The sequence below is a fragment of the Apodemus sylvaticus genome, chromosome 5 (assembly GCF_947179515.1).
Source record: "Apodemus sylvaticus chromosome 5, mApoSyl1.1, whole genome shotgun sequence".
In the NCBI taxonomy this organism is placed as follows: Eukaryota; Metazoa; Chordata; class Mammalia; order Rodentia; family Muridae; genus Apodemus; species Apodemus sylvaticus.
Genome location: NC_067476.1, coordinates 102,132,382 through 102,159,146, shown reverse-complemented (window position 1 = coordinate 102,159,146; position 26,765 = coordinate 102,132,382). Strand labels below are relative to the sequence as shown.

Below are 26,765 nucleotides of genomic sequence, written 5' to 3'. Positions count from 1 at the left end.
CTTAAAAGGGCAATGCGGCCTCTCCACTGTTTTCAGACAAATCAGAGGCAAACTCACTATAGAGTAGCCTTCGGTTTCTCACAAGACTCAAGCACCAGGAATCCCACCATACAGGTGATAGGGATTCAGGAAAGAAACAAAACCGACTAAACGAGTGGGAAAACCCTAAGGTGGATCACCAGAGTAGTGCAGCTGGGACTCGTGCGCTCTCTATTTCTATTTCTCTCCTCCTTTCTCCTCTCCTCCTCCCCTTTCCACTCCCACGGTCGAAAGAATAGGGAGTTGGAAGCCTACTTGGCCCCGCGTGCCTATTGACTGCATCATTTCTGCGCTCCTTCCCCCGGCCGCAGGGGGCGCTGGGAGCCGCCTGGGGTTTGCACGGCTATTGGCTGCATCTTTCCTGCTCTCCCTACCCCGGCCGCAGGGGGCGCTGGGAGCCGGCTCGAGGCCGAGCGCTGATTGGCTCCTCCCCCGCACGTAATTCGCCCTAAGGGCGAGGGCGTGGTCGGTTCTGCGGCTAAAGTGGCTGGCGTTGCGAACTTTTTTGCATCAAAGCTGTGCCTGGATAACTCCCAGTTTTTGTTTTTTTTTTTTTTCTTTTCCACTTAACAGTCCCTCTTCAGTTTAAGGAACTCACCACTTGACTAGAATTAAGGTTGGAATTTCCCAAACTCCTTTGCTGTGGGGACAGGACCCTGAAGGTGAGAGAGATTGTGAATAGTTAGAGCATGGACGGTCGGTCGTTTATTTATTTGGATTTTTTCTTGTCTTAAAAATTAGGATTTTTAAACAGTAAGTTAGTAGTTGTTAGATGAAAGCAGGAAAGTTGCAAGTTGAGCCCAGCCTAGGCAATATTGGAAAATCGTGTTTAAAGGGGGAAAATATTTAGCCACTCAAGGAGTTTATGCTCAGGACAGCCTAAACCCATAAAACCCTTTCTAGAAGTGGAGAAATTATTCTTTTTTCCAGAGGAGCCCTGACTGGTCTCAGCCTTTTAAAAGGCTGAGATTGCAGACTTATGCTGCCATGCAGGTCTTGTGTTTTATTCTTTTCTCTTTTGTTTGTCTGTGTAGCCCCGGCAGACATGGAACTCGCTATGTAGATCAGGCTGGCCTCAAACTTAACAGACTTCCACCTGCCTCTGCCTTCCAAAGGCTGGGATCAAAGCCAGGTGCGTCTTATTCTGGTATTTTGTTTGTGCTGATGAAGAAGTTAAGCTGCATGTTAGTGTACACCCTCTCAAGTAAAACTTTAGTTTTCCTGTGGCTTCGAGTATCTGGCCCCTTCACTCCTTTGTTTAGAACCACTGCCTAAATATCTTTGCAACTTTTCCAAATCTCCTTAGACTGCTAGCTTCAAAGTTACTTAGGCCCTGGCACCTCAGCCTGAGTCCCCCAAGGCCTCCCAGCCCACTAAGTCTCTAGTCTGGCTCAGTTGTCTTCCTCATTAGCCCTGGTTGACTTGCCCATTGAGTTCGTAACTGTGGTCTGGAAATCTTGATGTCAGATGTATACATAATCCCATTCTCAGTCTGCCTGGAAGCTCATCTCTGCATCTTGACCTTTTTTTTTTCTTCCTAATTTTTAATCTAAATCTTGGCTGTATTCAATTAAATCCTACATTAGACCTGGTACCTGATATCTATAATTGCAGCACTGAGGAGGAAGCAGAGGCAGAAGTTACCTTTGGAAGTTCAAGGCCAGCATGATCTGGATAGGGCATTCCAGGGCTACTTGAGGAAACCCTGTCTAAACACAAACAGTAGCAAAAAATTTCTTTGCTATGTTTGGGGTTTTTTTTTTTGTTTTGTTTTGTTTTGTTTTGTTTTGTTTTGTTTTTTGGCTTTTCTTTTCTGATTTGTTGTAAGAATAGTATTTGTGTGTATGTGGTCAAGTGAGAGGTAGGGGTGTTTGTGTGTGGTCTTCTCACCAGTGGAGGCTAGAAGAGGAGGACATCCTATCCGCTGGAGCTGGAGCTAGAGGGCTTGTGAGGTAGGTGCTGGAAAATACTAAACTTAGGTCCTCTGGAAGAACAGAAAGCAGTCCTAACTGCTGAGCCCATTTAGCCTATCTTTAACTTTCTTCCCAAGCATTTCGTTTTTAATTCATTTTCAATTTTGAAAATTCTAGCCATACAGATTTGACTAGAGAGATGGCTTGGCGTAAGAGGGCTTGCAGCTCAAGCATGAGAGCTGGATTCAGAACCCAGCAACCACCTAGGAGGTGGGGCGTGGCCGCACACAAACCTGTAACCCTAGTACTGTGGAGAGTAGTTGGCCCAGCCTTGCCTCCAACCTCAGCAAGAAACCCTGTCTCAAAGGAATGGAAGGGAGGGATAGAACTCTGTTGTTTGCTTGGCTGTGGATTGGGTTTTGGTTGCTGCAAGTATCTACATGTTTGAGAATCCTACCTTAAAGTATGTAAATATGGCTGGGGGTGTCCTTCAGTGGAGAATGCTTGCCTGAGACCTCAGGAATCCTTACATGGGAAAGATAATTCCAAGTGTGTGTTACTTACCTGGTTACCAATGCTCTGTGCCTTTTTACTTCCTGGCTTGACAAGGATCATGACTTTACCACTATTGTATACTTTTTAGACTGAAGTTTGCTGCTTCCATCAATTCCATTCTTTCCTAATGGAATAAACTCAAGCAGCTTTCAAACAGTCATAGAAAAAGAAAATCTGTCTGGGCTTCTGAATACAGCAACATCCTTAAAACAGAATTGTTCTATATGATAAACAATATATCGGGTTGGAGAGACTACTGGTCAGTGGTTAAAGCACTGACTGTTCTTCCAGAGGTCCTGAGTTCAATTCCCAGCAACCACATGGAGGCTCAAAATCATCTGTAATGGGATCCGATGCCCTCTTCTGGTGTGTCTGAAGACAGCTATAGTGCACTCATAAAGATAATAAATCTTAAAAAATAAAAATGAAAAAAGGAACCTGGGTAGGTAATTGTGTTGATTGATAATTGATAGAGACAAATGCAAGCCTATCGAGGGTAGACCCATCCCCTAGGTAGAGGGTACCACGCCTTTAATCCTAGCACTTTTGGGAAGCAGAGGCAGATGGATCTCTGTGAGTTGGAGGCCAGCCTGGTATACAGAGTGAGGTCCAGGACAGCCAGGACTACACAGAAAAACCTTGCCTCAACAAACCACAAAAAGGAAGTAAAACAACAAAAAGAGGATCTGTCTATGTTGTTGAGCTTAGTAGGAAGACCTGGCTGGCCTCCAACTCACAGAGATCTTCCTACATCTGTCCCCTACCTTTGAGAGTCCTGGGATTCAAGGTGTACACCAGCATGACCGGCCCAAATTTCAGTATTATACTAGAGAGCTTTAGAATCCTGGAGCTAGAGACTGCTCTTCCAGAGAACTTGGGCTTAGTTCTGGCTACCCTTGGGATGGCTCACATCATTTTTAACTTCAGCTTCTTCTGCCCTCAAGGGAACTGCATACATGTAGTTCAAAAGTATACATGGAAATAAAATACCAGTGCATACAAAACAATATTAGTAGTAGTAGTAATAATAATAACCCAGCATTATGGGCACAAGTCTTTAATCCCAGCACTCTAAAGCACTCCCTGTGCATGCTCCCAATCTAGTCTATGAAGAGTTCCAGGCCAGCCAAGGCTACACAGTGAGACCTTGCTTCAAAAACACAATAAAAATAAACTTTTAAAATTAAAAAAATTAAAAATAACTTTTAAAATTAAAAACACAATACTGGAGCTGGGGTGTGTGTCAGTGATAGAGTGCTGGTTAGCCTGTGCACAAGACTTGAGCCTCCAGCAAATTAACATTACCAGTCAAAGCACTTGGGGGCTAGGAAGGCGACTCCATGAAGCTTCTACCACCTGTGCAGAGAGCTGAACACAGTGTAAGTCTTTAATCACAACGTCCAGGGTGCAAAGGCAGGTGGATCTCCATGAGTTCCACACCAGGCTGCTCTTTTTTTTTTTTTTTTTTTTTTTTGGATTTGGTTTTTTCGAGACAGGGTTTCTCTGTATAGCCCTGGCTGTCCTGGAACTCAGAAATCTGCCTGCCTCTGCCTCTGCCTCTGCCTCCCAGAGTGCTGGGATTACAGGCGTGTGCCACCACCGCCTGGCTCAGGCTGCTCTTTATAACAAATTCTATGGTAGTCAGGACTATAATACTTGATTTTAATAAACAAAAGGCCTCTGTTTTGATCATCTGAGAAAGGAGCACTGTGCCCATTTTTTAACTAAAAATAATTTTTCATACAATGTATCCTTATCAGTTTCTTCTTCATTTCATTCTGATCTTCCCCACCTCTCCACACTTCCAACTCCATCCTCCCTCTCTCCCTCCCTCCCTCCCTCTCTCTCTCTCTCCTCCCCCCTCCTCTCTCTCTCAAGCAAGCATGCCTTTAACTTCACTTGGGAAGCAGAGGCAAGCAGATCTCTGTGAGATAGAGTCCAGCCTTGTGGACATAGTGACATAGTGAATTTCATGAGAGCCAGAGCTACATATTGAGACCTTGCCTCAAAAAAAAAAAAAAAAAAAAATCAAATAATCCTCCAGAATATACCATGCGAACAAAAAGCAGGAGAAACATAGAGACACACAAATGAAACACAAAATTGGAAACCAGAATATACAAGCAAAAGTCTAGTAAAGTTTAAAAAAATAAAAGCCCCAGATAAAGCAATATGAGACAAAAAGTTTCCAAAGGTACTGTTGAGTTCATTTTATGTAGGCTGACTGCTGCTGGACATGGGGCCTGCCCTTAAATGTAGTTCTTAGGGGCTAGAGTGATGGCTCAGTGGTTAAGAGCTCTGACTGCTCTTCCAGAGGTCCTGAGTTCAAATCCCAGCAACCACATGGTGTCTTGAAACCATCTGTAACGAGATCTTCTGGAATGTCTGAGGACAGCTACAATGTACTCACATATAACAAATAAATAAATCTTAAAAAAAAAAAAAAGTAAACTGGGCGTGGTGGCACATGTCTGTAATCCCAGCACTTGGGAGGCAAAGGCAGGCGGATTTCTGAGTTCAAGGCCAGCCTGGTCTACAGAATGAGTTCCAGGACAACCAGGGCTATACAGAGAAACCCTGTCTCGGGGGAAAAAAAATGTATATACCCAGTGAGACTCCATGGGAGAAACTGATGTTTCCTTCGTGAGCAGTTGTCGGCTGGAGTCAGTGGTGGGAGGCCACCTCCCCTCCAAACACTGCGCCCCATCTGGCTCGGATCTGCACTGGCCCTGCGCAGGCTGCCTGCTGGACAAGCTCATATGTTCCTTGTCCCACTGTCTCTAGAAGGCAGCTTCCTTGATGTCATCCATCCCCTCTGGCTTCTATAGTCTTTCCGCCGCCTCTTTTCCACTTAATTCACTAACCATTTTATAAACAAAAAAAGCTAATTTTATCTTTCCCTATAATTTTGTGTTTCCTACATATGAATTAAAATTGTGGGGCTGGAGAGAGATCAGAGCTTAATACTTAAACTCCTGCCCAAGACTCAGCTTTAGTTCCCAAAAGTAACTCCAGTTTCGGGGATCTGGCACCCCCTTCTGGCTTCCTCAGGCAGTAAACTACTGTGCATAAACATACATGGAGGCAAAACATATAAACAAATAAAAATAAAATTGTAAAATAAAATAAAATTGTATTTGCTGAGGTTGTTCTTAGCAATCTCAAGTGATGAACAAAACCGAACTACTCTTCTTCCCCAGGGCAGTGGTTCTCAGCCTTCCTGAAGCTGTGACCCTTTACTACCCCTGCCCCCTCCAACATAAAATCATTTTTGTTGCTACTTCATAACTAATTTTGCTAGTGTTATGAATTGTGATATAGATATATATAGAATAGCTGATCTGTGACCTCTGTGAAAGGGTCATTTGACACCCCATCTCAAAAGTTGAGAAACCCCCCCCCATCCCAAATGTGGAGAAATATAAGCTGGGCAGCAGAGCTGGCACACACCTGCCATCCAAGCAGTAGAAGCAGGTGGACCTCTGCTGCTTTGAGGCCAGTCTGACTTTCAGAGCAAGGTCCAGCACTAGAGAGAGAAACTCTGTCTCAAAACAAAGAAAGAAAGAAAGAGAAAGAAAAATAGATAGATTGATTGATTGGGGTTTTTTTTTTGGGGGGGGGGGGGCTTTTTCGAGACAGGGTTTCTCTGTGTAGCCCTGACTGTCCTGGAACTCACTCTGTAGACCAGGCTGGCCTTGAACTCAGAAATTGGCCTGCCTCTGCCCCCAAGTGCTGGGATTAAAGGCGTGCGCCACCACTGCCCAGCTGCAACCGAACTTTCAAGATTTTGTTTGTTTGTTTGTTTGTTTGTTTGTTTGTTTTTAAGAGGGTCTCCCTAGCTGGCCTGAAACTTGCTATGCAGACAGAGCTATGGAATCCAGAGATTCCCCTCACATCTGTCTTCTAGGATTAAAGATATGTACCACCATACCCAGATCAAAATAGTCTTTTCAAAATAATCATCTCTTTGTTAATTTTCAAGTGTCTGGATGCTTAAGGAAGATTCTCCAAAGGCTGCTTTTGGAATAAAAAAGCATGGATCCCAGCAGTGACTACCATTTCCTCAACCAGATTTTGTGGAGAAGGGTGAAGCTCACGCTGGTGTCTGGCATCTTTGAGGGCGTGCTCCAGCATGTGGATCCTAACAAGATTGTTGTCCTGAAAAACGGTTTGACTCTATTCATCATGTTCCTCTCCTCCTCGAGAGATTAGTGGCTGAGTGTAGGGGATGATTGCTGTGTAGGAGCTGGGAAAGTTGTGTTCCTATTTAAAAAGGCAGTAGAAGAGTGTCAGACTGCTAGTCCCCCGCAGAGTAACGTGGCTGCCTGTATTGGTTGGTTCTCGCCTCTGTATTTTCATTGGCATTATAGTGGAAATTTTCTTATTTCATTATTTATATATTTAATGTGTGCGGGTGTTTCATCTGCGTGCCATGTGCATGCCTGATACCCACAGAGGCCAGAAGAGGACATAGGATTCTCAGGGACTGGGGTTGTTATAAAGGTGCAAGGTATCAAACCCTGGTCCTCTGTAAGAACATTAAGTGCTCCTAAATGCTAAACATCTCTGCAGACCTGGGGTGGTTATTTTCAATATATAGTTTTTAAAATTGGAGACTTCAGTTAATTTTTGTTTGTATGAATATTAAAATTAATCATGTTATTGAAATTGTTTTTGGTTTCAACAGAGGGGGAAAAAGTCACTGAAATAAAGGATTAATTCATCTCAGGCAAAAAGAAATCCAGAAATCAGGAGTTTTGGGCCAGTTTCAACTACATAATGAGTTTGAGGCCAGCCTGGAATACATGGGAACCTGTGTCCAAAACCCAAACCAGGGCTGGTGATGTGGCTCAGCTGGTAGAGTGCCTGCCCACCACATGGAGAGCATGAAGTCCAAGCCACTGGTGCCACCTAGGCCAGGTGCAGGCACAGGCCTCCGATTGCAACAACTGGGGATTTTTTTCCCTTGAAATTTTTTACCCTTTTGGCAGGGTCTCATTATATAGCCTTGACTGGCCTGGCACTTGCTATGTAGACTGAGCCGGCCTTGAATTCAAGAGATCTGCCTGGCTCTGCCTCCCTAGTGCTGGATTTAAAGACCTGCACCACCACACCTAGCTCTTTAAAAACTTTTTGTTTGTTTATTTTGGTTTTGGTTTTGGTTTCTTTAGAACCTTCTGAGGTTTATTCTATTACTCAGTTGTACAGTGTAGCTTTGTAATTTAACTGACTCTGTACTTTGAGAAAGAAAGGTTTTTATAAAACTCATATTTCAGTAATTTTAAGAGCCTTCACAGTTTCTTGGAGTTTTGGGGAAAATAGTATGTGTTATTAAACAGATGGGTTATTTTCCATCACAGTGAAGAACCTAGAGTCAGGCCGGAGTGTCTCAGGAGTGAAAATGTTTTTCGGGCATGAGATTTTGAATGGTAAGTTTTGTGTTCCCTGGATGCCAGTTGGAATGTGCCGTAGGAAACTCGAATTTCTGCTTCATTCAGCTTATCTGAACGAAAATGGAATTTGTTTTGTCTTCAGTACTGTATATACGAACTTTTTTCTTTGAGACAGGTTCATAGATAGCATTGACGTATAGGAGCTAGCTATATAGATTTGGCCAGCTCCAAGCACAGAGATCTTCCTGCCTCTGCTTCCTGGAGGCTGGGACTGAAGGTGTATGCCATAGTCCCAGCTTATATTTATGTAATTCTATTTAACTTTAATTTTTAAAAAATTTATGTGTGTGGGTGTTTTTCCTAGGTTATGTAGGAGCCCCTCTGGCTTCTTTGTGGATATGTGCCCTTTTGCACACATATACACATATATAACCACATATATGTGTATCCCTACACACATATACACACACACACCACCACCACCACCACCACCACCACCCCCCACCACCCCCATCCCCTACCTACCTTTGATGCCTTTGATCCTAGCACGTGGGACACAGAAATAGAGGCAAGCAGATTTCTGTGAATCCAGCCAGGTGTATGTGATAGAGATCCTATCTTAAAAAATAAATTAAAAAAGAACCTATAGAATCAGTGAAAATACCACATCGGCATCATGGAGCTTAAAAAAAAAAAAAGACTGAGAAGAGCAGAAGTTCCTGATCCTGTTGCGTGTCCAGGAACCTGAGGACACAATAGTGGGAATCTGTAGGCTTTAAACCCGATTTCTCTATCTGTTACTGGCCACCAAAGGACTCTGTGACTAATGGGCCACTTTGAATCCCCGTTTATAGCGTGTGGTTGAGCATGGTGTGTGAGAGGGGGTGCCTACGGCTTTCCAGCTGGAAACTGTTAAAACTCTTTGGGTTGTTTTTCAGTGGAACTAATGGATGAAGCAGAAGGTGCATCAGGAGAAAAGGCCAACTCTGTTAGGTATTATCGGAGTTTTCTTCACTATGACATTTTCCAAGTGAGCACATTAGAGAAAAAAGATTGAACTGCAGCTGCTTTCTTCACAAGTGGGCTAAGGAAATAAAACAAGCAGGCCATCGTGGCCGTCCCTAGGTGTCACTCAAGCGTGAGCGCCAGCAGTGTAGCGCGTCCTGGCTGCTAGCAAGTAGGGCATCAGTAACAGGACAGTTCACCTAAGTGTGATTTTTTTTGTAAGGATAGCATAAATACAGAACGAGCTGGAATGGAGAAAGTGAAGAATGAAGACATAAATGTCTGTGAGCCTATTTCACCTGCACCTGAGGTGCCAACCAGTTCTCTCCTCAGTGACCTCAAGTACTGCCCGTCAGGTGAGTGTGGGACTCTGAGCATCCAGAATATTTTTATTGTGGCTCACAATAAAGATTGTGAATTAAGAGAGGGCTACAGAGATGGCTTAGTGGTTAAGTGCACTGACTGCACTTCTTGAGGTCCTGAGTTCAATTCCCAGCAACCACATGGTGACTCACAACCTTCAGTAATGGGGTCTGATGTCCTCTTCTGGTGTGCATGAAGACAGATACAGTGTACTCGTATACATAAAATAAATCTTTAAAAATGTGAATTAAAATAAGTATTATAAAGTACATGTTTAGTTGACATGGCTGTGCATACTATGTGTGGGGACCGGGATGCTGCCCCCACTGAGCTCTGATACAAGAGATGTTGTTTTTTGTTTTGGTTTTTTTTGGGGGGGTGGGTTGGATTTATTTTTGTTTTTTTTTCCCCCGAGACAGGGTTTCTCTGTATAGCCCTGGCTGTCCTGGAACTTATTCTGTAGACCAGGCTGGCCTCGAACTCAGAAATCTGCCTGCCTCTGCTTCTCAGAGTGCTGAGATTACAGGCATGGACCACCACCACCCGGCAAGAGATGTTAAATAACAGAAGTGAAGGGGTGGGAAATTGGAGAGGTGCTGGGGTTCCTGTGATTCCACCACCACCACACCTGTAATCCCTGCACTCTGGGAGGCAGAGGCAGGTGGATTTCTGAGTTTGAGGTCAGTCTGGTCTACAGAGTGAGTTCCAGGACAGCCAGGGCTACACAGTGAAACCCTGTCTCAAAAAACCAAAAATAAAAATAAAAAAACCAAAAACCCGACCAAACAAACAAAAACCCAATAACCAAATACTCCTACTCCTACTACTAATAAAGCGTTTGGTGGTGTACACCTGTAAAATCCCATTTCTAAGAGACTCTGAGGCAGAAGGATTTTGAGAGTGAGGTCAGCCTGGACTACAAAGAGACCATTTTTTCAAAACAAAAACAACCAACAGCACAAAGAAAGAAATCTAGCCAGCTTTGTGAAAAGATTATATTCTGTACAGGTAAAATCACTGTAATATATATACATAGAACAAAACAAAGATAAAACATGGTTGACTAGGAGGACATTAAAAATTAATCTTTGTTTTGTCTCAAATTTATAGTACTCTTTGCTTTATCATCGTCGTATTTGGGGGTCATAGGCATGTATAGCTCAGGCTGACCTTGAATTTACAGAGAACAGCCTGCTTCTGCCTCCAAAGGTGTGCCCCACCCCCTGGCTTTTTTTTTTTTTTTTTTTTTTTTTTTTTTTTTTTGGTTTTTTGAGACAGGGTTTCTCTGTGTAGCCCTGGCTGTCCTGGAACTCACTCCCTAGACCAGGCTGGCCTTGAACTCAGAAATCTGCCAGCCTCTGCCTCCCAAGTGCTGGCATTAAAGGCATGGCCACCACTTCCCAGCCTCTTTTTTTTTTTTTTGAACTATATTTATTTGTGTGGGGGGATGTACGTGTGTGTCATCATGTGTACGAGGTGGTCAAAGAGTCAATTCTAAAGAATGATGGCAGTAGTTAGCTAGAAAGTACTGTGCCCAGATGCATGATAAAGGTGGGGCACGTGGATACCTGACAAATTAGATAGATAGGGGTGAGAGGAGAAAGGAAACTAGGATGATTGTAGGGCAAGAATGTAGCTATGTAAGCTAAGAAGAGAAAACCTTCATGTAGAAAGGTTTTGGAGGGACTGGAGAGATGGCTCAGAGGTTAAGAGCACTGACTGCTTTTCTAGAGGTCCTGAGTTCAGTTCCCAGCAACCACACCGTAGCCATCTGTAATGGGATCCGATGCTCTCTTCTGGTGTGTCTGAAGAGAATGACTCACATACATAAAATAAATAAACAAAATAAAAATCCTGGGTGTGGTGTCTGGAAGGAAAGGGGGGTGTCAAAAAACCAAAAAAACAAACAAAAAAAAAGTTCAAGAGCATCCTCAACTACTTAGTGAGTTCAAAGCTAACCTGAACTACATCTACCCTGTCTCAGAAAAATTAATATTAATCATTAGTATGATTTAGAGAACTCCAACCATGTAGGTACTGTTCCTTTTTCAGGACTCATTTACTTAAATTGTTACTTTTTGTTATGAAATGTCTTTTTAAAATGTCATCCTTCTCTTGTAGAGGAAGAGGAGGTGACATACACAGTCATTGATCAATTCCAGCAGAAGTTTGGTGCTGCAGTAAGTACTGTCAGTCATTTCCAGTGTAGTCTGTATAGATACCCTGTTTGTTTTTTTACAAGTTGATTTTAAGATCTTGATGTTTTCCCTATTAACAGAGTATTTTGGTATTTTTATTATTTTTAAATAGTTTTTAAAATACTCTTGTGTTTGGGTGTTTTGCTTACATGTGTATTTGTGTATCACATTCATATAGTGTATGTAGAGTCCAGAAAAGGGCTTTGTTGTAGGGTACTCACCAAAGAAAACTGCTTCTTTTCTTTTCTTTCTTTCTTTTTTTTTTTTTTTTTTTTTTGTTTGTTTTTCCAGACAGGGTTTCTCTGTGTAGCCCTGGCTGTCCTGGAACTCATTCTGAAGACCTGGCTGGCGTCAAACTCAGAAATCCGCCTGCCTCTGCCTCCCAAGTGCTGGGATTACAGGCGTGTACCACCACTGCCCGGCAAGAAGACTGCTTCTATTTACATGGGGTTAAGCCAATAGAAAGTCTTTATTAACCAGCTAGTGACTTAAACTGAGCGTTCAGGATCCCAGTATAGTCCAAACCTTTCTCAGGGTGAGCTTTTAAGCACAAAAACTGTGTTTCAGTTGATATATTTCAGTTAACAAGAGAAGTTAGCTAGAAGTGGAGCTACAGAAGCCAACAAGCAAGGCTAGTACATTTAGAGACTTGTTTTTGCTATGGACTGTGATGGACTAGACCTGTGTTTTAGTTTTGGCAGGTGCTGCTGACTACATACTGAGTTTTACAGCCTAATGGTACTTCCACCATGAATCAGCTGTGCTAAGGTCTTGGGACCTACTAAATCTGGGGCCCTGATACATCACCAGATTCTCTGAGACTTGGTTGTGAGCTGCCATGTGGGTACTAGAAATCAAAACCAGGTCCTCTGTCAGAGGAGCCAATCTTCCACCACTGAATCATCTCACCAGATGCTTTGGTGGCTTTTTTTTTATTTTATTTATGCATACACATATGTATATGTATATATGTATTATGTATCTATGCTTAGGTATGAGTGCAGTGACATGGATATAGAGCTCAGCAGCTGTCCTTCAGGAGTCAGTTCCTCCTCACTATTTGAAGCAGTTTCTTCCTTGTTTCTGTCACTGTGCTGTGTGCTTCAGGGTAGCTGACACTGACCGAAGCCTCTGTGAAGTTATCCTGTCTGTATCACCCATCGCACAGTAGGGATGCTTGGCTTACAGATGTGCACTACTGCATCAACCTTTTGATATCAAACCCAGATCATCAGGTCTGCTCAGTCAGAGCTAGCTCAGGGTAGCCTAGAACTACCTCAGGTCAAAAGGCTTATAAGGCAAGCTCTTTTTCCCACTGAGCCATCTCCCCTGCCTTATTTACTTATTTTTTGAGAGTGACTCTAGCTGGTCTTGAACACAGATCTGCCCACCTCAGCCCCTTCAGGGTAAGATTATAGGTGTGCCCCACGGTACCAGGTTGGCTGACCTTAGGGAGAGCAATTGGATTTTTGAGACTGGGTCTCATGTACCCCGTGTGCAGCTGAGTTTGACCTAGAACTCCTGACCCTTCTGTCTCCAGCTCTCTCAGGTTACAAGAGTACCTCACCACACCCAGCTCCTGACTCACATTTTCAAAAGACTGCTCCAGATGGTGTTTAGGTATCATCTCAATGAATTTGGAAAAAAGGAAATAACTGTCCTCATGTTCAGATGGACTTCAGGAGCATTACTGACTTTTGTGTTGGATATAAACTTATAATTGGGTATGCAGGGGTCACTTTAACTTGTTATTGATTCAGAGACAAAGTCTCTGTAATATTCTCAGCCTGTCCTCCAACTCCATCCTGCCTTAGCTTCCAGAGTAGCTGGGAAGACAGATGGATGCCACCAGCCTGACATATATATGTTTTTGAAGGGTGAACACTGATTTTTAGCAATTGTTTTCATTAGCATTTCAGGTGTAAGTGATTTTCCTTTCAGTTATGTACTTATTGCTAAGACTGAGCTGAGGAGCAAGTGTGTCCAGTGGTGACTCACACGTATATGTGAAGCAAACTGGCTTGTGTTAGTTAATTTAAATATTAATAGTAAATTTAAAATAATGCAAAAATGCCATTTGGTGTCACATACCTTTAATTCCCAGCACTTGGGAGGCAGAGGCAGGATCTCTGTCAGTTCAAGGCCAGACTGGTCTGTAGAGTGAGTTCTAAGGACAGCCAGACAAGCAGAATACACACACACACACACACACACACACACACACACACACACACACAAAACCCTTTCTTGGGAAAGGGGGGAGGAGACCCAGGGCTGGGAAGATGCCTTAGTCAGCAAAATACTTGCTGTGCAAACATGAGGCCTGAGTTAGGATCCCAGCACCTAGGTAAAAAACAAAACAACAGAGCATGCGCCCCGGTACCCTCCCTGCTGAGAGGCAGAGATGGGCAGATTGCTGGAGCTGCTGGACAGCTATTCTAACCAAACCAGAGAGCTTTATATTCACTGAGAACCTGTCTTCAAAAATATAAGGTGGGAAGTGACTGGGGAGACACTAGACGTGGTTCTCTGTCCTCATGTGCAGGTATACACACATGTGCAGGTACACACACATACTCAGAAGAGGATACACACATGCACACACACATACTCACACACAGAGGATACACACATGCACACACATACTCACACACACATACTCAGAAGAGGATACACACACACACACACAGGATCTAAGCTGGGTGTTTGCAACATTCTTATGATCCCAGAACTTTGGGGGTAAGAAACAGACAATCAGGAGGATAAGACCAGCTTGGGCTCTGTAGCTTAGTTGGAAGTCAGCCTGAGGTAAGAGACCCTTTCTCAACCCTTCCCCCAAACCCTTGTCAGAGTATGGTTGTTAGCATCACAGTATCATAGAAGTCATCTATTCCTCCAAAACCTTTCTTCCCTTTCTTTTGTGTTTGTTTGAGACAGGATTTCTCTGTGTAGCTCTGGCTGTTCCAAAACTCACTAAGTAGACCAGGCTGTCCTCAAACTCAGAGGTCTATGTGCCTGACTTCCAAGCGCTGGCACTGAAGGTGTGTTGCTTTTCTGACAGATGCTCCACATCAAGAAGCAGAGTGTCCTGAGTGTCGCTGCCGAAGGGGCTAATGTATGTCGCCATGGGAAACTCTGTTGGCTTCAGGTAAATCATTACTTTTTTAGCTAAAATGTTTTCTTTGGTCTTGTTTCTGGAATGGTTTTATATAGCCTAGACTGGCCTTGAACTTGTGTACCTGCTAGCCTTTGAACCCCCATCCCTCCTATATCCACTTTCCAAGTGCTCAATGTGGGGTATATATATGTGTGCCTACACATATATGTATATGCACATATACATATAAATTTCTATACACATACATACATACATATATGCATATGTAAGTATATGTGTATGTGTGTATAAGTCTATGTATATATATAAAGGTTGTGCTGGAACTCTGTAGACCAGGTTGGCCTGGTCTCAGAAATCTATCTGCCTCTACCTCCATAGTGCTGAGATTAAAAGCATGTACCATTGGGCTGGTGAGGTGACTCAGCGGTTAAGAGCACTGACTGCTCTTCCAAAGGTCCTGAGTTCAAATCTCAGCAACCACATGGTGGCTCACAACCATCCTAACAAGATCTGATGCCCTCTTCTGGAGCGTCTGAAGACAGCTTCAGTGTACTTACATATAACAATAAATAAAATAAATCTTTTAAAAAAAAAAGCGCGCACCACTACTATAACTCAATTATGTCTGTTATTGGTTTCTTTTTCTTTCCTGGAAGTACTGGGGGTTGAACAGAGAGCCTTGTACATCCTAAATACACACTCCTTCACCAAGCTACATACAGCCTGAGCCCTTGGAACATCCATTCTCCATTCTTCTATTACTCAGTTACTCTTTTTTTTTTTTTTTTTTTTTTTAATAAGGACATCATTTCATTGGGGCTGGCTTACAGGTTCAGAGATTCAGTCCAGTATCATCAAGGTGGGAGCATGGCGGCATCCAGGCAGGCATGGTGCAGGAGGAACTGAAAGCTCAGTTACTCTTTTAAAAAAGAAGACCAGTGGGGATTGGAGAAATGGATCAAGGGTTAAGAACTCTTACTGTTGGGGCTGGTGAGATGGCTCAGTGGTTAAGAGCACTGACGGCTCTTCCGAAGGTCCTGAGTTCAGATCTCAGCAACCACATGGTGGCTCAACCATCCACAATGAGATCTGACGCCCTCTTCTGGTGTGTCTGAAGACAGCTAAAGTGTACTTACATATAATTATAAATAAATCTTAAAAAAAAAAAAAAAGAATTCTTACTGTTATTGCAGAAGAATCTGGTTAATTCTCAGCAACCCCATGGCAGCTCACAACTACCTGTACCTTCAATTGCAGGAAATCCAGTGACCACATCTGACCTTAGAGGATACCAGGCATGCATGTAATACATAGACATTCATGCACATAATATATTAAAATTTAAAGTAAAAAATATTAAATGTATCTATTTGGGATAGGGTAGTATATGGATAGGGTGCCACAGTGTGTGTGTAAATCAGAGGAGAGTTTGCAGGAACCAGTCTCTTCTACCATGTGTGAGCTCTGGCTCTCAGGGTTGGTGGCAAGTGCCTTTACCAACTCAGCCATCTCACGGCCTTCAAGAATTTGTCTGTAGTCTTCTCAGTTGCTCTATTCCTGTCTTCAGTACAAATGCCCCCCACCAAGAACAGGGAGTGATAAAGGCACATCTACTTTTTAGTCTATAACGTGCTTGTAATCTCAGCACTGGAAAGGCAGAAACACGCAGGTCTGGGATTTATTGGCTAGCTAGTCTAGTCTAGTTTCCAGTAAGAAACCCAGTCTGTGTGGGGGAGGGGGAGGGGAAGCCTGGAAGTGGAGGCACAAGCCTTTAATCCCAGCACTCAAGAGGCAGAGGCAGGCAGATCTCTGAGTTGGAGGCCAGCGTGGTCTATAGCGTGAGTTCCATCCAGGACAGCTAAGGCTACACAGAAATACCCTGACTTGAAAAAAACAAAAAAACAAACAAAAAAATAAAGCTGTTTTTCCCAAGTGTCATTTGAATGCCCACGGCCCGCTGAACAGTGATGGTGCTCATCATTTCCATCTGGGTCCTGCATTTTCGGTCCTCAGATCCTCTGCTCTGGGCTGTACACATCCCCTGTCCTCTGCTCTGTCTCATCCTGTGGTGCTGTCTGTTGTAGGTGGCCACAAACAGCCGAGTGTACTTGTTTGATATTTTCCTTTTGGGAAGTCGTGCTTTCAACAATGGGCTTCAGATGATCTTAGAAGACAAGAGAATCTTAAAGGTAAGTGTATACGACTCCTGTGGTACGGAGGTTAGTGGCCAGGTCTAATAACTCTGTCCCCTTTTCTGACCCCCTAGGTTATCCACGATTGTCGCTGGCTCTCTGATTGCCTGTCTCATCAGTATGGAATCATGCTGAACAATGTCTTTGATACGCAGGTATGAAGGGAATACAGGGGTCAAACTAGCACACATGGTTCCCAGTAGAAAAGATTCCCTATCTGAGAAATGACTGCCGGGTATGGTGGCATGCGTCTTTACTCCTAGAAGAGGAGCAGAGGCAGGTGGATCTCTGTGAGTTGAAGGCTAGCTTGGTCTACATAGAGAGCTCTACATCATCCAATGCTATAGAGGGAGACCCCCCCAAAGAAAGAGGAAGGAAGGAAGGAAGGAAGGAAAAGAAAGAAAGAAAAAGAAAGAAAGAAAGAAAGGGAAAGAAAGAAAAAAGAAAAGAAAAGAAAGGATGAGCCTATTTTTCATTGTGCCATTCCTGCCCATTTCTCACATGAATTATGTGCATAGCTTGTGAGAACATTTGAGCTATAAAAACTGTATGGAACAGTTACTTAGAATCATCGAGGAGAAAGTCATCTCTTTTTGCTCTAGAGTTGTAAAAGAAAGAAGGAAGGTGGGTGTGACATGACATTCAAAAACTTAAGGAATTGATTTCATATGAAATGAATACAAGCTGGGCGTGGTGGCGCACGCCTGTAATCCCAGCACTTGGGAGGCAGGGGCAGGCGGATTTCTAGGTTCCAGGCCAGCCTGGTCTACAGAGTGAGTTCTAGGACAGCCAGGGCTACACAGAGAAACCCTGTCTCAGGGGGGAAAAGGGGGGGGGGGAGAAAAGAAAAGAAAAACCAGAATAAAATAAAATAAAAAATAAAATGAGTAAGCACATCTTTAACATGTGTTTACTTCAGGGTGTAGGTTGCTCTTCCTTTTAAAAAAACCTACTATGGGCTGGCAGGATGACTTATTGGTTAAGAGCACTTACTGCTCTTGCAGAGGACCTGAGCTTGGTTCTCAGCACCCACGTATCCAGCAGTAACACCAGCCAAGGCAACTGATGCCCTTTTCTGACCTCTGTAGGCACCAGGCACACATGTGGTGCACATACATATATTCAGGCAAACACATGTGTAAAACAAAGTAAATAAATTATTTCTTTTAATTAATTGATTAATTTTTCAAGACAGGGTTTCTCTGTGTAACCCTGGCTGTCCTGGAACTCAGTCTGTAGACCAGGCTGGCCTCAAACTCAGAAATCCACCTGCCTCTGCCTCCCAAGTGCTGGGATTACAGGCATGCACCACCACTGCTCAGCTTGATCACAGCAACTCTTATAAAGGAAAACATTTCATTGGGGCTGGCTTGCATTTCAGAGGTTTAGTCCATTATTGTCATAGCTAGAAACATGGGAGCACACAGGCAGACATGGTGCTAGAGGAGAAGTTGAGAGTTAGTTCTGCATCTTGATCTGCAGGCAGCAGACGGAAACTCACATACTGGGTATAGTTTGAGCATATATTAGACCTCAAAGCCAGCTCCACTATGACACATTTCCTCCAACAAGGCCACACTTACTCCAACAAAGCCACATCTCCTAATGGTGCCACTCCTTGTAGGCTAAGCATTCAAACACATGAGTCTGTGGGGCTCAAACCTATTCAAATCACTACACAAGGCCTCATGTAGCCCTGACCCCAAACTATAGCTAAAGATGACCTCGAACTACTAACTTTTCATCTCCTGTGTCTATTGCAGTTTTCAGTAGAAGTAGCCACTTACATTCATTGGCTTGTGGCTCATTCCTCTCTCCTCAAATTATGTCTTCTGTAGGTAGCAGCAGGAAGACTCAGGATCACAAGGCAAGGGGATTCAGAATTTCAAGGCCAGCCTCAGCTACATAGTGAGGTCAAAGCCAGCCTAGACCACATAAAGCCCTGTGTCAAAAATTATATATACATGGAGTACATGGCTGTATAAATGGTTCAGCAGTTAAAAATGCTTGCTGTATTATGATGAGGATCGGAGTTTAGATCCCAGCACCTACATAACAAGCTGAACATCCCTGTAAACACCTGTAACCTCAGCTCCGAGAGAGGCAGAGACAGCAAGCCCACAGGTTCAGAAAGAGACTGCCCAAAAGAATGGGCAGAGAGTGACACAGGATGGCTCCCAGTGCCCTTCTGGTATTCATTTGCACATAGATGCATACATCTGTGCACATGCATATGTGCACTAACATAAACACATACATATCCTTCTCTTGCAAAGGACCTAAGTTTGGTTCCTAGCAACTACATGCTTGCCAGTTTGAGTTCCAGAGGATCCAGTGTCCTCTTTCATACACAGGAGATAAAGATAGATACATCTCTAAAAAATAGACTGGGTAGTGGTATCATAAGCCTTTAATCCCAGCACTTGGGAGGCAGAGACAGGCAAACCTCTGTGAGTTTTCAAGGCCAGTCTGGTCTACAGAGCAAGTTCCAGAACAGACAGGGACATACACAAACCCTGTCTAGAAAAACAAACAAACAAACAAACAAAAAACCAAAACAAAAAACAAAAAAGAGATATCTTTTTTTTAAAGATTTCTTTACTTATTATATGTAAGTATACTGTAGTTGTCTTCAGATGCCCCAGAAGAGAGCATCAGACTTTTTTAAAGATGGTTGTGAGCCAACATGTAGTTGCTGGGATTTGAATTCAGGACCTTCGGAAGAACAGTCAGTGCTCTTAACTGCTGAGCCATCTCTCCAGCCATCTTTTTTTTTTTTTTTTTCAAAGACAAAATCTTATGTCACAGACTGGCCTCAAACTGAGGATGGCCTTGAAGTTCTGATCCTCCTGCCTACACCTTCCAAATACCAGGATTACTGGCAAGCTCTACCATACCTAGTGTAGGCATAGATACATTGGAATCATTATTTAGCCTGTAGCATCCAGATAAATGTTCAGTGCAGGTTTTCTTAAGTCTTTATATTTGTGCCATGTGTGGGTGTTGAGTACGGCGTGCAGGGACAGGCACAGAGGCACCCGGTACACACGTGGAGGTCAGGACACGGTGGTGGGTATGGCTCTCTCCTTCTCAACAGTCTCCTGCTGCTCACTGCATCCACCAGGCTGGCTGGCCTGTGAGCCTTTGGGACGCCTCCTGTCTCTGCCCTAGGAGTACAGGGATTACAGTGCTGCCACGCCTGCTTTATGTGGACTCTGGAGCTCTGACTCAGATCCTCATGCGTGACTGGCAGGTGCTTTACTCACTGAGCCACTCCCCAGCCCAGGGCAGCAATGAGCAGCGTGATTCATGTTCCTTAACAGCATGTGCCAGAGTGGCTATAAGTACTGACTAGCCCTCGAGTGGGCGGCTCTGCTGCTGCTTCCTCACTGTACACTCAATAAACTTGTCCTTTCTATTCTGAAGAGAAGAATACCAAATTCTTTCTTTGTTCTCCCATGCTCCAAAGGTACCAAGGTATACTAAGTGTAAGGCAGCCATACAAGAAAGGAAATAGACAATACAGAGTCAGGGTAGCGCCTAACTTTTTTTTATTATTTTCTTGTCAAAATCTGTGGATTGACTTTAAATTTACTTATAGCATCCATGGTATGACTGTGGGGAAATGGTGTTCTCTCCCTCTCTCTCTCTCTCTCTGAGTGTGTGTATGTGTTTCTCTGTCTCTCTCCCTCACATATGTGCGTGCGCGCGCGCATGCGCGCGCACACACACACACACACACACACACACATATACATCTCCTATACTCCAGGCTGACCTCAAATCCTCCATGTCTTAGATGATGATCCTTTTGCCTCTGCCTATGGACTTGCACCAGAAAACCTAGCTTTTGCCAGGGCGGAGCCCAGGGCCTGGGGCATGCTGGGTATCATGGTACCAGCATAAATAGTTACATCCTAGCCTTTACTGATGAGCTCTCTGAATACCTCTGATGTGAGATCCTTATCTGTGTATTACCTAATCCTCTTTTGTTGTTGTGTGATTGTCTTCTGTTTCATACCTCAGGTAGCCGATGTCCTTCAGTTTTCTATGGAAACAGGTGGCTTTCTTCCAAACTGTATCAGTACTTTGCAGGAGAGTTTAATCAGACACCTTAAAGTTGCTCCCAAATACCTTTTCTTTTTAGAAGAGAGACAGAAACGTATTCAGGTAAGTATTGAAAGATGTGTCATTAAATTTCAGGTATGCTCTGCACAGGACTGTTAGCCTGTTGGATAGAGAAGTGATGAGCTTTGCCAGTCTTAGACATACCAGCAAGGAGCAGTCTTTAGTTTCATGTGGACAGAAGCCAGGGTCCAGATTTGTTGGTTATAAATTTAAAAGCACTCAATTAAGACATTGGAACCAGCTGGGCAGTGGTGGTGCACACCTTTGATCCCAGCACTTGGGAGGCAGAGGCAGGCAGATTTCTGAGTTCGAGGCCAGCCTGGTCTATAGAGTGAGTTCCATGATAGCCAGGGCTACACAGGGAAACCCTGTCTCAAGAAGAAAAAAAAAAAAGACATTGGAACCCAAATCATCTTAGTTGCAATGTCAGTTTCCCGTAGAGTATACTACCCTTACATGCAGACCTGGGCTGTGACTGCATTTATTACCTACAGTTGGTCATATGCTAAAGTCAGTTTGCTCTGCTCCAGCATCTTTCCTTAAGTGCTGCTGGGGATTGAACTCAGGACTTAAGCAGGTGCTCTGCAGCTGAGCTATTTCCCTAGCCCTCCCTCCAACTTTGTGGGGTTTATGGGACTGTTGACCAAACCTAGGATCCTGACACAGTAGGCAGCTATATGACTTCCTCCTTCCAACTTGGAATAAGAAATCCAGATACACCAGCCTCTCTCCCAGCCCTCTTGTTCTCTGACTCACAGACACTGTATACTGGGTGGGGGTGGGGACACTGCACACCTTCTCAGAATGCCACAGAGATGTGAAAATAGAAAGCAATGGAAGAAAATAACAGTGTTTAAGTTAAGCAACTGGAAACAGTCATTTTCTATAAAAATTTTACTTTTTTGTTGCTGTTTTTTAGAAACAAGGTTTCAGGGTTTGTGTAGCCCTGGCTGGCCTGGAACTTACTCTGTAGGCCAGGCTGGCTTCAAACTCAGATCTAAGGCACATATCACCACTGCCCAGCTAAATTTTACTTAGTATTAATTAAAAAATGTTCTACTGTCTCTAGGAAAATCCAGAAATATGGTTGACAAGACCTCTTCCACCCTCTTTATTGAAAATCTTGGCCCTGGAAACTACCTACCTGCTTCCACTTCGATTGGTGCTCCTGGATGAGGTGATGTCAGACTTAACCACACTGGTGGATGGGTACCTGAACACGTACCGAGAGGGTTCTGCAGACCGCCTTGCAGGCACAGAGGTAGGGACGGCTTTCTGTGCTGATACTCTCTGCCTCTCCTTACCTTGAACACAGTGACACCTACTGTTCTGGGAACTTGCTCCTGTGGTGGTGTTTGCAGTGCTAGAGAATCAAGCCCAGGCCCACACATTTGCAGCACTCTCTACCAGTAAACTACATGCACAGACCTTTCTTTTCTTTTCTCTTTTTCTTTCTTTTCTTTTCTTTCTTTTTTTTTTTTTTTTTTTTTTTGAGACATGGTTTCTCTGTATAGCCCTGGCTATCCTGGAACTCACTCTGCTCACTCTGTAGACCAGGCTGGCCTCGAACTCAGAAATCCACCTACCTCTGCCTCCCAAGTGCTGGGATTAAAGGCATGTGCCACCGCCGCCCAGCCAGACCTTTCTTTTGTTTTAAGCAAAGGTCTGAGGAGTTGTCTAGGATGGCCTTGATGTCTGTCCTGCCTCCTTCCTGAGCAGCTGGGATTACAGTCTTATGGTACCAGGTTTGCCTGAGATCCACTCTCACGACAAATGACGCAGCTGCTGTGGCCCAGCCTTATGGTGAATCATCTTTCCTCCAGCACGGACTGATGCACCCCAAGTGTTCCTCAAACTTGCTGTGTAACTGAAGATGACCTTGAGTTCCTGATCCTTCTGCTCTCACATGCCCTGTGAGGGGCTGCAGTAGGCATGTGTCACCATGCCCTGTCTCTGTAATGGTGCATATCAAATTCAGGGCTTCATGCATGCTAGGCAAGTGTAGTGCCGGCTGAGCTACAACCTAGATCACTTTTACCTTTTAAAAAGATATTTGTGTGTACTGTGTGTGGTATGGATGAAGGCCAGTAGAAGGCACCAGATCCCCAGAAATTGGAGTTATGGATGGTTGTGAGCCACCATGAGCATGCTGGGCACCAAACCCTGGGTCCTCCTGACGAGCAGCCAGTGCTCTTAGCCAGCGGGCCTCTCAAGCTCCTTGTTTTTGAGACAAAGCCTTATAGACCTAAGACTGACCCTGAACTTGCTACACATCTACAGATGATCTGAACTCAGGAGCCTCCTGCCTCCACCTCTCAACAGCATGTACCACTATGCTAAGCTTAATACTGTGCATGTGTGTACATGTGTCTGTCTGCCTGCCTCCAGTGCAGCTGTGTATGTCCCTATGTGCCTGTGTGGTGTATCTACGTGTGTACTTGTGTATGGAGTACTAGTCTGTCCTTGAAGTCATGGTGGTCAGACACCAAGATGCATTTTCTTCACAACTTTACATTTTAAAGCATTACTTACAATCACTTACTTACTTATTCATTCATTCATTCATTTTTTGCGCATGTGTGTATTTTCAGAGGTTGGTTTTCTCCTTCCACATTGTGGGTCCTGAGAATCAATCTCAGGGCTGAGACCATCGGGCTTGGCAGTGAGCACATTTACCAACTGTCTCCTCAGCTCTCCTCAGTTTATGTGTTTGAACTGGGTTCTCTTGCTAAACCTCAAGTTCAGCCGCTCAGACTGGCTGGCCAGTGAGTCTGCCTCCAGGATCTGCCTCCAGCACATATCTGGCTTTTCAGTATATGCTAGAGATCCGGTCTTCATATAATCATAGCAAGATCTTTAAGCCATCTTCCCAGCCATTAACACATTCTGTATTTTAGTATAGAATTCTGTAATGAAGAAAAGAAAGTTCAGTGGGTCAGTGGTTGTGCACACCTATAATCCCAGCCCTTGGGAAGCAGAGGCAGGCAGGTTTCTGAGTTTGAGGCCAGCCTGGTCTACAGAGTGAGTTCCAGGACAGCCAGGGCTACACAGAGAAACAGAGAAACCCTGTCTCTGGGGGGGAGGGGGGAAGGAAAGAAAAGAAAAGTTCATTAAGGTTCAGTAAAGTAATGATATACACATGTAGCCCTTAGAGGTGCTAATATGGGACAATCTTCAAGACAGATCTTTATATTAAAAATAATGTAGTAGAGCTACAGATGTACCTAATTTGGAAGAGGTCTCACCTAGTGTGCCTAAAGTCCTGGGTTTGACCCCTACAACCACATAAACTAGGCCTAGTGGCTCATACCTGTAACCCCTGCACACAGGAAGATCAGAAGTTCAAGATCATCTGGCACTACATGGTGAGTTCTATGTTAGCCTGAGCTACGTGAGTCCCTGTTTTAAAACAAACAGCAGCAAACTCCCCAAAATATATGAATACACTAAAGCAGCACACGCCTGCGTTTCTTAGTCCTCAGGAGGCTAAGGCTGGGGCATGGTGAGTTCCAGACAAGCAGGGGCTACATAGTTTAATATCACTGTGGGATACATGATGAGGCCCTTCCCCCTAAAAACAGATACTGAAAAAATAAAGTTATAAAAATTCATATTTGGAGCCAGGCGGTGGTGTCACACACCTTTAGTCCCAGCACTTGGGAGGCAAGGGCAGGCAGATTTCTGAGTTCAAGGCTAGCCTGGTCTACAAAGTGAGTTCCAGGTCAGCCAGGACTACACAGAGAAACCCTGTCTCGAAAAAAACAAACACAAAAATTCATATTTGAGGAGGGGATTGACATGTAATCTAGAATGTGGGATGTAGGTCAGTGGTAGACTGCTTGTCTACCTTGCACAAAGCCTAGTTGGGATCCCACTTAACACACACAGAATCGCAGGGGGGTGGTGGTGCATACCTTTAATCCTAGCACTTGGGAGGCAGTGGCAGGTGGATTTCTGGGTTTGAGGCCAGCCTGGTCTACAGAGTGAGTTCCAGGACAGCCAGGACTACACAGAGAAGCTCTTGTCTCAAGAAATAAAAACAAAACACAAAACCACACACAGAATCATTTAGTACAATCATTAAGGTGCATACACATACACACACACCAGAGTTCACATGGACTGTACCTGGATATTGCTTTTCAGCTTTTCAGAGGGTGCACCTTCTAAGCCAAATGAAGCCAGGGTGGGAAAGTCACATTTTCTATATTTACACACACATGGTAAATATTTAATTTTTTTAAATACTTAAATTACTCAAAAACAGTACTATCAAAAAATTTAAATAGTAATTATATTGAAACACTAGAGGGCGCTACAGGAGCACATTTGAATAAATCCATTTGCCTGTCCTGAGGGCTTTTAGGGACGCGCTGAGATCTTTGTATAAACCTGTGCTTCTTGCTTTCCTAGCCTGCGTGTATGGAGCTGCCGGCAGAGCTGCTTCAACTCCAGGACTTCCAGAAACAGCGCAGAGAGCGAGCTGCGAAGGAATACAGCGTGAACGCGCAGGGTCTCCTCATCCGGACCCTGCTGCGCCCAAAGGAGCCAGTGGCTTGCGCAGCAGGGGAAGGGGAGCCAGTCCAGGGCTTCCTATTTTGTAAGACATCTGGTGCAGACCAAGTTCCTCGCTTTCTATGTCACAAATCTCATAAGGATGAGAATCTTTTGGATAAAGAATCTAAACAAACCACAGCAGAGCCTCAAATTGTGCCTCCTAGGAAGGAAGGCGAAGCCCATGAAGACTCTGAGGACAAACCAGAGTGTTGGGTGTCAACTGGGCGGGAAGGCCCGAGAGCGCAGAACGCCCATGGCCTGCCGCTCACACACGCACCACACTCACATTTTTCTTTGAAAGAGGAGATAGAACAGTTGCTGGTGTTGGAAAATAAGGGCGCTTTAACAAGCCCAAGTGAAGACACTTTGGTGTCACCTTCTCTTCCGCAGGAAACCTGGGAGGCACCAAGTGACACCTTCCAACTTCCCGAAAAAGCTGTGGTCTCTACACTTCCACCCTGTCCGGCCCTGGAGAAGACAGATTCATGGATAAGTCCATCTTTAAATCTGTTTTAGGTTTTAAAGTTTGTCGATGAGGCCAACAGAGTCCCTGTGAGTGTCTCATGGGGTAGGTTGGTTAGGTCTCAGCCACAGGCTTCTGGGACAATGGAGGCCTTAGGCTTAGTGCAGAATCCTGCCGTCTGGATTACACGAAAGAGCCTCACCCTACCACTGAGGCCAGACTTGCCCTTCCCTCAGTGTATGAGGAAATAGCCCAGGTGCTGATGGCGTGTTCTAGTCTTTAGGTTTAGAGGATTTGAAGAAGAAAAGCTGGGCTCAGTGTCTGGCAGGATCTGGTTTAGGAATGTTGTAGGGCAGCTCTCGGGGTGGCGGAGGGCTGGGGCAACTCAGTCTGTAACATCACCAGAAAACAAAAGGAGTATGATTATTTGTTTGGGTTTGTTTTGTTTTGCCTTTAGATTGACGTAGATCTAAAAACCGCTTACTTACTTACATACATACATACATACATACATACATACATACATACATACATACATAGAAATGTATCCCGTCGACGTCACAAGTATTGCTCTTCCTTAAGACCTTCCTTGATCTGTACACTTTTGTGTATCGGATCAGGCAGAGAACAGGTTGATGTTACTGTAGGGGCATTCGCTCAACGCTGTATTTCATTAATCCTAAGAGAGCAGGGTGCTAGCTTCTTTGTTGTTATTTCCTTCTAGTAAATGTAAAGTTTGAGTTCATTGTACTTGCCTAGAGGTTTTACACTTTCTTAGAATAAAAAAAACAACCAGCCTGAAATGACAGCCTTTCGCGTCAAGAGTGCTCACAAGTCAATA

General features: G+C 44.1%; 1 protein-coding gene across 1 annotated transcript; it reads left to right on the top strand.

Moving 5' to 3' along the window:
• Nucleotides 1-519: 519 nt before the first annotated feature.
• Nucleotides 520-26,765, top strand: Exd1 (exonuclease 3'-5' domain containing 1). The gene is made up of 12 exons (XM_052183274.1): nt 520-701; nt 6,490-6,675; nt 7,868-7,936; nt 8,839-8,893; nt 9,134-9,261; nt 11,390-11,448; nt 14,528-14,614; nt 16,669-16,773; nt 16,851-16,931; nt 20,803-20,946; nt 21,974-22,165; nt 25,318-26,765. The coding sequence occupies exons 2-12, from the start codon at nt 6,543-6,545 to the stop codon at nt 25,975-25,977; spliced, it is 1,713 nt and encodes a 570-aa protein (XP_052039234.1). The 5' UTR covers nt 520-701; nt 6,490-6,542; the 3' UTR covers nt 25,978-26,765.